Genomic DNA, 14,912 nt, shown 5'->3' with positions numbered 1-14,912 from the left:
CGTCACCGGTCACGATTCTGTTTAACAATGGTTCTCCTTCGTCCTCATAACGTGACAGAAAGTCTAATGCAGAGGCCATTCTTTGAGTTTTGTGGTGGTCGGTAAGAATTTTGGGCACCCATCATGCACAGAACTTACGGTAACCCAATCTTGCTGTCACTATCTCGTACAAGAGAGTCTTAGAAATCTGTGGAAAACCAGTAGACAACTCCGACATTGAGAAACGTCGATTTTCACGAACTTTTGCATCAACTGTCTGAACGAGTTTGTCAGTCACCAATGATGGTCTACCACTCCTCTCTTCATCATGAACGTTTTCTCATCCACTTTTAAATAAACGTACCCATTCACGGACAACAACTCCTTCACTCATAACTCTTGGTCCGTACACGGCACAAAGCTCACGATGAATAGCTGCTGCAGAATATCCTTTGGCTGTAAAAAACCTTATGACAGCATGCACTTCACATTTGGCGGTGTTTTCTATTGCAGCACACATTTCAAACTGCCACAAAAACTAAACTAGCGCAAGTACGACGTTCACTCGACCACGGCTTGACGCCGACTGACCTGTTGAGTGCGTGAACGCACAGATGGCGTCGCTACTCCCCCCACAACCCGCACTGTGACCAATCGGAGATTACTTTCTGAACCGCCCTCATATATTGTCCAACAGCTCAACATGGTAATCCGGATGCACTTTCATGTCTTTCAATTGGCCCTGATACAGACCTTGACACTTCTGCAGCATCTTGTTGACACAGTGATGCTCAGGATAGTGAATTGATTCAATCTATTACACTGAAATATAGGAAAATTGCACAGGCCACAGGAGATGATTCAGATTTGAACATTTTGCTGACATACATTTGCACATATTGGCCTTGTTCCTAAAGAACTCCGTAGTGTGCCGATACTTTGCACATTGGCATAGCCTTGCCATAAAGAAAGGTGTTATTCTTGTTCAAAATAAACAGCTCAGAAAAAAGAGGTGTTGCAGTTACATCACCAAGGACACTGGGGGATTGTTTGTACGAAACAGTTAGGTCGTCAACACTGTACTTGGCAGGGTATGGATGCCCAAATAGAACAGATGACGTCACAGTGTCACACATGTGCAGAAAATCAGTCCGCTATGCACAAAAAATTCTCTGCTTGGATTAACTCACAATTGCCATGGCAACATGTGCATGTAGACTTTGCAGAACCTTTTTGGAACACTCGTTGGTTGATTGTGGTTGACTCGTATAGCAAGTTTCCTTTTGCTGTGCCAATGAACTCGACACTGTCACATAGCACAATTCTGGTGTTGTCCTCTATATTTTGCCTTGAAGGTTTACCTGAAGTAATAGTGTCAGACAATGGACCTCAGTTCAAGGCAAATGAATATGAAACATTCTGTGAACACAATGGCATACAGCATCTAATTAGTGCACCATTCTATGCAAAGTCAAATGGCAAAGTAGAACATTTAGTCAGTACCTTCAAGCAGCAGATGGCCAAACTTTGCTCTGCACACACCAGGGATCAAGCACTGCAACTGTTTCTCGCCTCCTATCATTTGCACCCAGGTGATGGACCATCGCCGGTGGAATTGCGTCACGGTCACCGTGGTCAGACATTGCTCCACCTGCTCCACCCTCCTCAGCATCCGGCACTGAAGGAAGGCTGCAAGTATCACTTTACACCACGTGATATGGTCTTTTACAGGGTTTTTAGTGGCAGCAGACAGTGGGCACGAGGCGAGATCATCAGTTGACTTTTCGCCTTTATCGTGTGCACAGTGATCTTTCAGTGTCTCTTCCCCCAGATTCACGGATCCAGATGACAGCGCAGCCACAGCAGCCACCAGTGAGTGTCATCAGGACACTGCAGGACGACGCCATGGAGATGGAGCCGTCGCCTCGTCTCATCCTACCGATGGAGCTGGACCCGCCTACACTGCAGCAGTCGCCACCTTCCTCATCAGGTTCATGGTATCAGCAGGTGGACATGTACCCTTCTGGTCATTTTCCGGGGAATGTTTCTGCCAGAGCGAATGACGTCCCCTGTAGCCACAGCTTCCGGCCCAGAACTGCGCCCATGCTCCTGCCTCACTCCATTGTCAAGCTCCCTACAAAACGATGGTCCGTCGCTTTGAAGGGGGGGGGGAGGGAGGAGGAGGAGGAATGTTCCGCTGTAACAACAAGCGACGGCACGAAGATAAAAAATGCAAGAGCAGAGTAGGCTGTGAGATGATGTCAGGGAACAGTTCGCTGACTAGGACTGCACCGTGACAGGAGCAGCCTCTAGCCGAAGAGAAAATAAGCACTGCTCCTGCCAGCCTAGCCCAGACAGTAGAAGACGGACGTTACTAGACACGGACTAGAAGAGAGCACTATGATAGCCATTATTAGTGATCCATACGAAATGTGTGACAAACTTGCATGGGCACTGTACACAGTGAAAGACATTTATTATTTGCATGTTGCCCATCGCTTGCAGCATCCATTGTAAACCAAAGTTAATTATTGTCAATCTACTTTATTGTAATAAAAACCATTAATGTGATTTGCTTGAATTGATAGCTATCCGAGAAAGCAGCATCCCTTAGGCACCCTATAAGAGACAAGTGGGCAGGACCCCACATAAGGAAATTTGAGATTTCAAACCTTTCGAATCCACTGTAAAGCTTGTGAGAGCTGTGATTTGCAAACCTTTCCGAATTACAAATCATAAATGAAATCTACTTACTCGAAAGAAATCTTGGGCAATATGCACTGGCACCCAAGTACATCACATAACACAATATTTGCATTTTTGATCTAAAAACACTGTTGGGCCAATAAAATTTCACCTTTCCTTTGTAACTAGGGGAAAGGGTGCAAACTGACAGTAATTTTGAGAATGCTGCTACCACTTTCACTTCAGGATATGTCTGATACAGTTTTGTGATGTTGCCTATTGAGTAGAATACAAGTTTATAGAATACTGAATTGGTTTTGTGAATGGATGAACGTTTGCTAACAGACATATCTTGTTATATTGTGCTTCATGGAGAGAAATCGGCAGATATAAAAATAACTTTGGGAGTTCACCAAGGGAATATTAGAGTGCTGTTATTGGTACACTCTAGGGGGCAACTAGCCTATTCAGGGGTTGAACACAGGAAAACTGTAAAGCCAGAATATGATACTGAACAGGGAAGAGCTCCAAAAGATTGACACTTCATGCAAGGACTGCAAGTTGACCTTTATCATAAACATGTGACATATAATAACCAAATACGTGGAACAATCCACTATTGTTTCATTACCCCATTGATGATAAATAATTGGCAATATTCACAACCATGAAATATCTGAGAGGATGCATCTGGTGATTTAAAGTGAAACAACCACATAGAATAAAGTGTAGGAAAAGCTTATGCCAGATTGAGATACCAGGCTTCACTGGTAATATTAAAAGGAGATAGAAAAGATTGATGTTTTTTCTTTGCTTCCCCATTCAGGAATCTTGAGAGTGTTACCAAAATGCTCAGAACATTCCAGTGGCAAATGTTACAAGAAAGTGATGTGCATTATGGAGAGGTTAACTGTAAAAATTCTGGCAAAATGCATTTGAGAGAATAACAGGTAACAATATGACTTCCTGCAAAGTGACCAGGATGGAAAAATCAAAGGAATTCATGCCCATTTGGAGGTATACATTTTGTTGTTATTCTCATGCACTATAGGTGAATGGAACACAAACAGGTGGAACTGATAGTGGCACATACAGTACCCACTGACAGATACCTTAATACTGCTTTTGGAGAGTAGACATACAGACTACAATCAGCTTTTGTCATCTGTAAACTGTAGATAACAGCTTGTTTAGTAGTAAGACAAAGACATTGATGCTGTACTTGTGAAAAAATGCAGGTTAAATTTCATAATGCAAAACATTATTGAACGGACACTGTAGCAGTTCGCCTTCCTTATCTCTTCATTGATCGTCCTTGGTGTCGATGTACTGGCTGAAAAAATAGGGGTGAGAGTGCAGTACTGCCTACATTAAATGATGTAATCGACAGGTGCACATTTGCGTTTCACAGTTATTTACTTTCACTATTCACAACACCCCAATAATACACAGTTTTATGGCCACTGCACAATTGTTTAACTTTCGATAGGCCTCATTAATAGGTTGCAGGTGAACATCCACACACTGCTACAATAGTTTCCTGTTGAACATCAACCAGCAGTAAAACCCTAACCACAAAGTTCACATTTCTTGAAGAATTGTTTTAACACACGGCCTATTGGTGTAACACTTATTTCACTACGATAAAGTTGGAAGCTGAAGAAGTGAATTAAAATCTGTGTCACATTCGGGGCTCGAACTTGGGTCTTCTTGCTTACTAGGCAGATATACTGACCATTACACCACCGCAGCATTATAGTCAACATCGCTGCATGAACTACCCAAGTCAAATACCCTCCCCAACACAAACTCCAATTCACATCTCCCCTTATATTGTCACTATTGTTGACGTATAAACAAATATAAATTCTATCTAAAAACAAAGATAATGTAACTCACCAAACGAAAGCGTTGGTATGTTGATAGAGACACTAACAAACACAAACACACACACAAACACAAAAATCAAGCTTTCGCAACCCACGGTTGCTTCATCAGGAAAGAGGGAAGGAGAGGGAAAGACGAAAGGATGTGGGTTTTAAGGGAGAGGGTAAGGAGTCATTCCAATCCTGGGAGCGGAAAGACTTACCTTAGGGGGAAAAAGGGACAGGTATACACTCGCGCACACACACACACACACACACACACACACACACACACACACACATATCCATCCGCACATATACAGACACAAGCAGACATATGTAAAGACAAAGAGTTTGAGCAGAGATCTCTTGAATTATACAATATTTTTTTACAATTTGTTATAAAAATGAAGGAAAAGAAGTAAACAATATTGTGTATAAATTTCATTGATATACTGGTAGCAGTTTTTGAGAAAATGTTCTTCAAAGATGAAAATTTTAAGGTTACAGAAAATAGCTTCCAAAGTTTTTAATACATTCATGCCCCATATGATGGATTATCCGCAGCCTCTTCTTTTTCCAGTGTTAGTTTCCTTTTCACTGGTCTTTCCTTCCCTTTGCTGCATGTTGTAGACTTTTGTCTCTTCTTCCTGCACCTCTTAGTCTTTCTTCGTCAATTAGGCGCAGTGTGGAAATGGTGTTGTGTCCTGGTTGGAAACCTAAGCATTTCATGTCATCACATTTGATAATGTTTCCTTCATTGTATGTTGCCATTGCATCATACACTCCAAAATCCAATGTTTTTATCTGTACAAACATTCTTTTGGGAATCCTAATCCAAATTAAATTATTTACATTTTCATTTGGCTTTGGTGTTTTCCCATGTAAACACTTTTCCAATAAACTTGGCTGTGATAAATCTCTAAATATGGGCTTAATTACATCAATTACAGCATTTGGCAAACTGTTTTTTTGGGCATATTCCTTTCCTTATTGGTACTTACACCATGAGTCATCACCTGTGGGGCACAGTGCATGTTGTTTTTATGGTTATATTCCTTTCCTGATTGGTACCTACACCATGAGTCATCACCTGTGGGGCACAGTGCATGTTGTGGGTGCTCATTTGTTGATGCAGTATGAAAAAATAATGCCCATACTGCTCTCCTCATATGCTCAATGCTTCTTGTATTTTGTCTAATTGCACACCCATAATACCTCTGCAATCTATCAACTGCTTCATCTGTCAATCTTCCTCTTCCTCCAAGGGTCTTACCATCATTAAGCTGCTTTAGTTTGCTTAAGCGAGCCCCCATGCGCTACTGCACATGTCCAATGCCTTATTGCCATAAGGTTTGAGTTCCTCTACAGCTTTATATCCCTTAGAATCACCATCTCCTAGATAGTTAGTGTATCGTACATTATACCACTCCTGTGATCTGGAAAAAACTGCCTTCACTCCCTCTACTTCCATCGGTCCACTCGTGCCGTGAAAATTTGCTTCACAACTTTCACTATGTTCGTCCTTGGTATTGCCCTTACATCTCCACTGGTAGCTGTTACAACTCCATTTAGAGATTTATGATCTCTACGTTGCCATGAGCCATCTAAAGCAACAGTTAAATCTCTACATTTCCCATTATCTGTCACAGCTTCTTCAAGTGCTTTCTTCATTGTTGCTTGAGCAATATCTTCAGCAGAAGACCCCACCAATCCATTATAAAATCCAAACTTGGTTGGTGGTTTTGGCAAGTCCATAATTCCAAATAACTTTGTCCCTGCAGCACTGCCCTTGTGAATGCAACACAAGCCATAAACTAGCCTAATATTTATATCATACACCTTCTTTCCACTATTACCACTATGAGGAATACTGTTAGAATTAGAAAACAAAACTTCTGCAGCACATTTGTTACACTTCAATAACATTTTACATGACAAACCAATGTGTGAAGTAATTTTCAATTCCAGTCCTCTTTCTTTGCAAACTTGGCATAATATGTTATGTTTAAAAATATTAGAGAGCAAGGAAAGTCAATTATTTCATTCACATCATTACTGTCACTTTCATAGTTTTAATATTTCGTTTCTGACTAATTACCATTAACGTACTTGAGTATTATCTGTATTTTCATAAAAGAGAAAGGTTAGCTCTCAATTTTAAAGAATATAACACCAGATTTAATTTTGTGCTTATTTTTATTTATGTATTTGATTTTCTAATTTATTTTGACTATTCCTAGTTAGTATCTTTGTTCCAGGTTGAAATCAATGATTGTTTGGTAACTTAAAGGGAGCCGGAATGATGAAAATGTCAAAATTAACAGCAGTACCCGTTTATAAAAGTGGTGACAAGTTTGGCATTAAAAATTTCAGGCCATTATCATTATTATCTGTATTTTCGAAAATAATTGAAAGAATAATGTATGACAGATTGCTAGACTTCCTAAAGGAAAATAAAATTCTTGTAAATGCACAGGATGGTTTCAGAAAAGGTAAATCTACACAAAGGGCACTCTTGAGTTTCCTAAAACTTGTTTACAAAGTAATTGAGGACAAAGAACTGATCTGTGGGTTGTCTTTGGAGCTTTCCAAAGTGTTTGATCTTATAAAGCAAAATCTACTGCTGTTAAAACTGTGCAATTATGGTGTCCGTGGTATTTCCTACGAGTGGTGCAAATCATATTTAACTGATAGGAAACAAAGAGTACAAAATTCTCAGGATGGAAATGTGTACCATTCTGAATATAAAAGAGTTAATTATGGGGTGCCCCAGGGCTCAGCATTGGGACCATAGTTATTCTTGGTTTTTATTAATGACCTACCGCAACAGTTTTCAACAGCTGATACCATATTATTTGCTGATGATACCAGCTTAATTATAAAAGGGAAGAATGATTATGAACTGCAGAAAAAAGTCGACAAAACAGCAGAAGTGGCAAAAAAAAGGTTTAAAGACAAATGACTTGTTGTCAATGGAAAGAAAACTGTATGGATGAACTTCAACCATATAAGGAACAAAAATAGGACCAATGTAAAATTCACATTATCGATTAGCCAAATTCAGCAAAAGAATCGCATAAAATTTTTAGGATTATGGGTGGATGAGCATCTAAGATGGGAAAAACATGTAGAAATGGTTAACAAAAGATTAAGCAAGTACTATTACATATTAAGAGTGCTTAAAGATTGCTGCAATACTGAAACAGTGTTAAGTGCTTATTACGCACAAATGCATAGTCTACTGAAAAATGGGCCATCAAGTTTCAGCTTTGAATAAGGAGATCCACAATTATCGAACAAGAAACATGGATGACTATCATAGGGATGTGCACAGAAAATCAATATATGGAACAGTGCAGTTAACAAACCAAAAATTCTATAGAGTGCATTGCCAGATAGCATGAAAAAATACCAAACATTAATACATTCAAAAAAGAACTAAATAATCTACTAATAAACAACAGCTTCTACAGAATTAATGAATACCTGGAATTTTGATAAAATCTCTAGGTCTGCTTCATAATTCTCTAAACAAAAATTCATAATTATCAACCATTCCTAGATAAAAACCAAACTTCTTTTATCCATGTATGTATCTAATTATGCACCTAGCTTTTGTGCAGTATGTTACTATGCCTAGTAAACTAAAGTACTGGTATTTAATAGTTTTAGTAAAATCAGTCAAGGGGTTTCGCTAGCTTTTATTCTATCTGCATGTATGTATATAATTTTATAATCTAATTAAGCAGAATAATGTTTTTGTTATAAAGATGTGTTGATACCAATGATTTTATACATGATGTAAATATGTACTATTTTATACTTTTCTGTTCACTGGCAGGTCCAATATCATGAATGTGATAATATGCATGCTGAATAAATAAATAAATAAAGTTATGAAACAATCACTGATTTTGCCCAATAATGAAAGATACTAACTAGGAATTGTCAAAAGAAATTAGAAAATCTATTACATACATAAAACTAAGAACAAAATTAGATCTGGTGTTATATTCTTTAAAACTGAGGACCAACCTTTCTCTTTTATGAAAATACGGATTATGCTCACATATGTTAATACACTACTGGCCATTAAAATTGCTACACCAAGAAGAAATGCAGATGATAAACGGGTATTCATTGGGCAAATATATTGTACTAGAACTGACATGTGATTACATTTTCACGCAATTTAGGTGCATAGATCCTGAGAAATCAGTACCCAGAAAAATCACCTGTGGCCCTAACAATGGCCTTGATACGCCTGGGCATTGAGTCAAACAGAGCTTGGATGGCGTGTACAAGTACAGCTGCCCATGCAGCTTCAACACGATACCACAGTTAATCAAGAGTAGTGACTGTCGTATTGTGACGAGCCAGTTGCTCGGCCCCCATTGACCAGACGTTTTCAATTGGTGAGAGATCTGGAGAATGTGCTGGCCAGGGCAGCAGTCAAACATTTTCTGTAACCAGAAAGGCCCGTACAGGACCTGCAACATGCAGTCGTGCATTATCCTGCTGAAATGTAGGGTTTCGCAGGGATCAAATGGAGGGTAGAGCCACGGGTCGTAACACATCTGAAACGTAACGTCCACTGTTCCAAGTGCTGTCAATGCGAACAGGAGGTGATCGAGACGTGTAACCAATGGCACCCCATACCATCACGCCAGGTGATACGCCAGTATGGCAATGATAAATATGCGCTTCCAATGTGCATTCACTGTGATATCACCAAGCACGGATGCAACCATCATGCTGCTGTAAACAGAACCTGGATTCGTCCAAAAAAAAAAATGACGTTTTGCCATTCTTGCATCCAGGTTCATCATTGAGTACATCATCGCAGCGGCACTCCTGTCTGTGATGCAGCATCGAGGGTAACTGCAGACACGGTCTCTGAGCTGATAGTCCATGCTGCTGCAAACGTCATCAAACTGTTCGTGCAGATGGTTGTTATCTTGCAAACGTCCCCATCTGTTGACTCAGGAATCGAGACGTGGCTGCACGACCCATTACAGCCATCCGGATAAGATGCCTGTCATCTTGACTGCTAGTGATATGAGGCCATTGGGATCCAGCACGGCGTTCTGTATTACCCTCCTGAACACACCAATTCCATATTCTGCTAACAGTCATTGGATCTCGACCAACGCAAGCTGCAATGTCGCTATACGATAAACCGCAATCACAATAGGCTACAATCCCACCTTTATTAAAGTCAGAAATGTGATGGAACGCATTTCTCCTCCTTACACGAGGCATCACAACAACGTTTCACAAGGCATTGCCGGTCAACTGCTGTTTGTGTATGAGAAATCGGTTGGAAACATTCCTCATGTCAGCACATTGTAGGTGTCGTCAATGGCACCAACCTTGTGTGTATGCTCTGAAAAGCTAATCATTTGCATATCACAGCATCTTCTTTCTGTCGGTTAAATTTCATGTCTATAGCACATCATCTTCATGGTGTAGCAATTTTAATGGCCAGTAGTGTAGTAATTAGTTAAAAGTGAAAAACTTATTTAAGGAGGCAGATGGCAAAACAAGAGGGGAAGTAAAATTATCCTGGCTTGCTTCGTCACATGGGATTGAAGAAAGGCAGACCTACATTCAAAGCATTTGTAGATTTTAAAAAAGCTTTTAACAATGTTGATAAAAATACATTCTTTGAAATTTTAAAGATAACAATGGTAAAATATAGGTAGAAAAAGGTTATCAGCAACTACTTCAGAAACTAGAGTGCAGTTATAGTAGTTGAAAGGACATGAAAGGGAGGAGTATTTGAGAAGGAAGTTAAACAGGGTGTCCTATCCATCACGTTATTCAATCTGAACGTGGACCAAGCTATGAAGGAAACCAATGAGAAATTTTGAAATGGAATTAAAATTGAGGGAGAAGAAATAAAAACTTTGAGGTTTGCTGATTATTTTGTAATTCTGTCAGAGAAGGCAAAGGACTTGGAAAGCAACTGAACAGAATGGACAGTGTCTTGAAAAGAGATTATACGAAGAACATCAGCAAAGAACAAGAATAATGGAAGTAGTCTAATTAAATCATGTGATCAGGAGGGAGATAGATGAGGAAATGAAACACTAAAAGTAGTCGATGACTTTGTTATTTGGACAGTGAAATAACTAATGATGCTCAAAACAGAGATATAAAATTGCTAAAATGCTTGGCCAGTCCATTAATTAGTGCATGGTGCTACAGCAACAAGTGATTCCAAGAAAGGTTGCACACAGAAATATATTTAAAATTGAGGAAATAAAATACTGTAGAGATGCAGGCGTTAAAGCTCTCTGTCGGTCTCCCATGGCAAATGTCCAATTATTCCAGCCTAATGAGTTCTCAAGTGATAAGTTCACACACACATACTCTCTCTCTCTCTCTCTCTCTCTCTCTCTCTCCCCCTCCCTCCCTCCCTCTCTCTCTCTCCCCCCCCTCCCTCCCTCCCTCCCTCCCTCCCTCCCTCCCTCCCTCCCTCCCTCCCTCCCACCCCTCCCACTCTCCCTTTCCCTCTCTCCTGTTTCCAATAAGCTTTCTGGGAAGTTTCCCTTAGTTATCAGGCAGATGCTCGAACTGCAAATCTCTTCCAAAATATTCTTTATTAGGGATTCCTCTGTCCCAGTTTCAGCCCATTGGGAACAAAAGAGCCCTACAACGGGCCAGATATCAAACTGCCCACCCTGTCATTTGAGGCTGAAACTGAAAATTCAGAACAAAGTCTGCATTTAAGCTTTCCAGTGAATGTTCATAGGGGCACTTCTTTCAGTGTATGTGATAGTTTGCAACACAGTCACAAGCAGGTGACTCAAACCAGATCCAATTACATGGAAAATATGCAGTTCATCAAACATTTGAGTGATCCTACTTGTTTTATCCAGGTGGAAAGAAGGTGGCTGAACTTAATCAATTTTGGACAAGAATCACTTTTGTTGACAAGTCTTTGAGGATGTCACTGAGATCATTCTTGTCTTCGCATTCCATCAGATGTAAAATATATCACAGCTAATTCTTTGAATATCTCTTGGGCAGGTTTGTGTGGTTTCAGTCTCACTGCAGCACTTTTTTCTGTTTCTTGATAAATGTAAAGGGAGCAGTTCTTTAGTTTCCTGGACTGTAACCTAGCAAGGGCATTACACCATTTGACATGAGAATGGATGTTTTTTCAGAATGAAGAAGAGTGGAGACCAACATACCAGATACAAGTCTTATCATGTAGTGCAGCTGGTAACTGACCGGTCAGTTGTGGGTGCTATTTGGCCATTTGGCAGAGAAATATTCAGCTAGTGAATTTGTTATGTTAAAGCAGTCACTCACAGCAGTATTTGCATTTGCTCCTTGTGAAGTTTTTGCTAGTCTTCCCAGTAAGTTATTATGGTTTTAGGTTTAGAAGATAGTTTATGAAGATGGCACCAGCAGGTTAAGGATGTTTCTAAGGTTACATACAGGTCCTTGTGGGTAAGACACTATGGTAGTATGTAACTTCTGAACCTGCTCGTAGGTTGATAATTTGCTTATTTATTACTGTAATGGAACATATTTCTTTCTAGCTTGTCATTTTATAAAAGTATTAATTCATCTTCTGAAGGTCTTTGGACAGTGCAGTCTCCAACTCATTGACATCTCTTCTTTGTATAGTGTGGTTCTTGTCATCTGTATAGATAAAACTGCAAGGTAACATTTCTGGATAGTCGTAAATAAGCAAGCTGAACAGAACTGCAGGCAGTACTGAATCCTGTGACAAGTAATTGTTACATCTTGGAATTTTATATGGAAATGTTCTGTATGGGTTTCAAAAATGTATTACCAAGTATATTTTTTATCACAGTGAGGATCTTGTAACATGGATGGTATGCCCTTGATGAGTTTAAATATAAGCCTTCTTTTAAAATAGTGGCATAAAAAGTTGAGAGATCAAGGAATACTGAGACATTCTTTGTATTCGTCTCAAATCCTTTTTCCAGGTAGGCAGTCAAGGCAAGTACTGCAGTTTAAACTATGTCACAAACCAGCGATGTAGTACACTGGGATTTGAGCTTACCCAACGGGCTCAGTCTCTGTGACTGTTTCACTCACTGAATCGAATGTTCAACATGCCTCCAGGTCCAACAGTTTCAAACAGTTTCACTCTGTGCACTGTTGGGCTAGCTGACTTGGGAGAAACAAGGTGTTACAACATAATCATATCACTGGGGTTACAATAGGTGCGAATGGCATCTGCCATCGAAAGATAAGTGTCTGATTCAAGTCCTGACCAAGCATACTTAACTTACTTACTACAGAAGTTCATCATGGGTACATGGGCAAAGAGTAACAGTTTTTCATTTCACCTCCCACTTTTGTCAGTTAGTGAAAACATCAATCCAGTCTCAATATTTCTAAATGAGTGCTGACTGAGTAGCTAGGTGTGTTTCAGGAAGACTCACCTTTCATGAAGGTGGGCAGCTCTGTGAGCAGTGTGTAAAAGCCCCAGTTGGCTGTAAAGTTGGCCACCAGCACTGCCCATACAGGCGTCGATGTCAGCAGATTCTTCCACGGGTATTCTTGGTTCTGAAACATGATATGAAACTGATGAAATTAAAGCCATGTGGCTGAGTGGGAGCAACAAGTAAACTCTTAAGTTCACAATCAGAGGAATGAATGACAGTGCGCAAGGTATGATGGCAAACATGCATTATGGACAGATCATCAGTAAAGAGTAGAAGCGTATAAAAAACCATCCTCAGTGTTAAAAACTACTGATAAATGCAGAACTAAAGAGACATCATAACTGTCACCATTACAGTCAATGTATTTTTGGAATCTTAGCTTAACCCAGACTCAATGCCCATGATCACCATCTAAGACTAGTTGCCGTGATGTGAATGACACGAAAGGCATCAAACATTGACCCATGATGACTGGAAGAAAGCAATATTATGTGATGACTTAAAACCATCCTGTTCTGTCAACAGATCTTACCTTGGTGCAGTATTTTAGTAATGTTTATAAAAAAGAAGTGTTTCAGCCTGAAAAAAGTTACACATAAAGTAACAAGTGCAAGATAATGTCTGTGCAGAATTAAAAAGTTGATGTTGATGTCCTTGTGGTTGTGCAGCATCTCACAGATGACCAGCACACTTTATTTACTCACTATTGTTCATTAGATCCACTGGTGGAATTGTGGTGCCTTCTATCTTCCAAGTAATTAAATGCAAACATATTTAGTTCATAACATGATGCTAGTTGCAGTCAAGTGTTGGAGGGGGGGAGAGGTTTGTTTAAACACAATACGAGTTTGTGCAATTGTAGGACTTAACGCTGGTTACTCCTCTGTTCCACGAAATCGTGAAAATTATACAGAGTCATAGTTTACTGTTGTGGCTTGTTCATAGTGTCTTCTCTATTCCTTGCACTCGCGCCGCGTGAGTCAAATGTCATGTGGTAGTTCGAACAAGCGCAGACGTTGCGTTGTATCGGGAAATCCCGCTCGAACGTGAATATCGTTTGCCCAGCTCTACTATACACTGACAAGGGAACCTCCCCATCGCACCCCCCTCAGATTTAGATATAAGTTGGCACAGTGGATACGTCTTGAAAAACTGAACACAGATCAATCGAGAAAACGGGAAGAAGTTGTGTGGAACTATGAAAAAAATAAGCAAAATATACAAACTGAGTAGTCCATGCGCAAGATTAGCAACTTCATGTACAGCGTCGACTCGTGAGCGCCGTGGTCCTGTGGTTAGCGTGAGCAGCTGCGGAACGAGAGGTTATTGGTTCAAGTCTTTCCTCAAGTGAAAAATTCACTTCTCTTTTTCGCGAAGTTATGATCTGTCCGTTCGTTCCTTGACGTCTCTGTTCACTGTAATAAGTTTAGTGTCTGTGTTTTGCGACCGCACCGCAAAACCGTGCGATTAGTAGACGAAAGGACGTGCCTCTACAACGGGAACCGAAAACATTTGATAGCAAGGTCATAAGTCAACCGATTCCTCCACAGGAAAACACGTCTGATATATTCTATACGACACCGGTGACGGCATGTGCCTCACATAATTGTCTGAAAATAAAAAATTAAAATATTCATTCGAAGGAGGGTTTGAACCAAGGACCTTTCGTTTTGCAGCTGCTCACGCTAACCACGGGACCACGGCACACCTGCACACGACTTGTCCTTTATGCTGCTTATGTTACACATGGATTACTCACTTTGTATAATTTGCTTATTTTTTTCATAGTTCCACACAACTTCTTCCTGTTTTCTAGATTGATCTGTGTTCAGTTTTTCAAGGCCTATCCACTGTGCCAACTTATAACTAAATCTAAGGGGGGTGCGATGGGGAGGTTCCCTTGTGAGTAACTAAAATGAGGACAAAACAACTGACGTTACGTTGGAAT

General features: G+C 40.1%; 1 protein-coding gene across 3 annotated transcripts in view; it reads right to left on the bottom strand.

Moving 5' to 3' along the window:
- Positions 1–14,912, bottom strand: part of LOC126263034 (sialin-like) — a 276,453-nt gene that overhangs the window by 101,561 nt on the left and 159,980 nt on the right. For all 3 annotated transcript variants that reach the window (XR_007546802.1, XM_049960003.1, XM_049960002.1), the window contains one exon: positions 12,962–13,085. Coding sequence is in view for 2 of the 3 variants with exons in the window: in XM_049960003.1 (XP_049815960.1) it covers positions 12,962–13,085 (124 nt within the window). In the remaining variant the exon portion in view is untranslated. The remainder of the gene's footprint in view (positions 1–12,961; positions 13,086–14,912) is intronic.

The sequence above is a fragment of the Schistocerca nitens genome, chromosome 6 (genome assembly GCF_023898315.1).
Source record: "Schistocerca nitens isolate TAMUIC-IGC-003100 chromosome 6, iqSchNite1.1, whole genome shotgun sequence".
NCBI lineage: Eukaryota > Metazoa > Arthropoda > Insecta > Orthoptera > Acrididae > Schistocerca > Schistocerca nitens.
The sequence above is the reverse complement of the archived record's forward strand: the minus strand, read 5'-3'. Positions and strand labels throughout refer to the sequence as shown.